At 59.7% G+C, this 1,329-nt stretch overlaps 1 protein-coding gene across 1 annotated transcript; it reads right to left on the reverse strand.

Annotated features, from left to right (window-relative positions):
- Positions 1–5: 5 nt before the first annotated feature.
- On the reverse strand, positions 6–1,233 carry LOC121359116 (metastasis-associated protein MTA2-like; the record flags this gene model as incomplete). Its single annotated transcript, XM_041477827.1, has 3 exons — positions 6–236; positions 976–1,072; positions 1,175–1,233. Coding segments are annotated over 3 exons (387 nt in total), but the record flags the coding sequence as incomplete, so codon positions are not given.
- Between the last annotated feature and the right edge of the window lie 96 nt (positions 1,234–1,329).

A 1,329-nucleotide genomic window follows, 5' to 3' on the forward strand; every position in this document is an offset into this window, starting at 1 on the left:
GCCTTGATGGCGTTGGCGTTGATGGGGGCGTAGGGCCGGCGCGCCGCCCGCCGCGGCTGCAGCACGTCGCGGCACAGGCGGCGCGAGAGCCGCGTCAGCCGCGTGGTCTGCAGCAGGAACGTCTGCCGGTTCTTGGCCAGCAGCTTGGCACGGCTGGCGCTCGTCGTGTACGGGGACAGCGACTGCGCCTCGGGCCGCGACAGGTGACCCCGAGAGTGGGGCTCCTGGGGGGTGAGAAAGGGTTAGGAAGGGTTAAAAACCCCCAAAATCCTCCCAAAAACCATCCATGGTGGTGTACGGGGAAAGGTGACCCCAAGAGTGGGGCTCCTGGGGGGTGAGAAAGGGTTAGAAAGGGTTAAAAAACCCCAAAATGCTCCTACACGGTCAGGTGACCCCAGGAGTGGGGCTCCTGGGGGGTCAGAAAGGGTTAGAAAGGGTTAAAAACCCCAAAATCATCCCAAAAACCATCCACGGTGGTGTACGGGGAAAGGTGATTGCAAGAGTGGGGATCCTGGGGGGTCAGAAAGGGTTAAAAACCCCAAAATGCTCCTACACGGTCAGGTGACCCTGGGAGTGGGGCTCCTGGGGGGTGAAAAAGGGTTAGAAAGGGTTAAAAAACCCCAAAATCATCCCAAAAACCATCCATGGTGGTGTACGGGGACAGGCGACCCTGGGAATGGGGCACCTGGGGGGTCAGAAAGGGTTAAAAAACCCCAAAATCCTTCCAAAAACCATCCACGGTAGTGCATGGGGACAGGTGACCCCAAGAATGGGGCTCCTGGGGGGTTAGAAAGGGTTAAAAACCCCAAAATGTCCCCAAAAACCATCCATGGTGGTGTACGGGGACAGGTGACCCCACGAGTGGGGCTCCTGGGGGGTTAGAAAGGGTTAAAAAATCCTAAAATCCTCCCAAAAACCCTCCCAGAACAGGCTCTGTTGGTGTACAGGGACAGGTGACCACGGGAGGGGCTTCTAGGTGAAGCTCTCGCAGCTCAGCCCCTTCTGGAAGCCGGCCCCGTTGACGCCGGGTTTGGAGCCCACCGAGATGATCTGGTTGGGGTTGGGTTTGGTGCTGTGGGAAAAGGGAGGGGTCAGAGAATTTTGGGGAGGTTTCAGGGGGGTCTCCTGTGCCCCCCCAAGCCCAGCAGGGGGTCCCCAGAGCCCCCCCACTCACTAGGTGGGGATGTAGACTTGCTTCAGTTTGCTGTCGGCCTCCGCTGCCTTCAGCCTCTTCTGCGAGCAGGGAGGGGGTCACAGGGGGCACTGAGCCCCCCAAAACCCCCCAGATCAGCCCCCCAAAACCCCAGAGCCCCCCAAAACCCCCCAGAT

This window comes from Pyrgilauda ruficollis, unplaced genomic scaffold, assembly GCF_017590135.1.
Source record: "Pyrgilauda ruficollis isolate IOZ18807 unplaced genomic scaffold, ASM1759013v1 scaffold4154, whole genome shotgun sequence".
Lineage (NCBI taxonomy): Eukaryota > Metazoa > Chordata > Aves > Passeriformes > Passeridae > Pyrgilauda > Pyrgilauda ruficollis.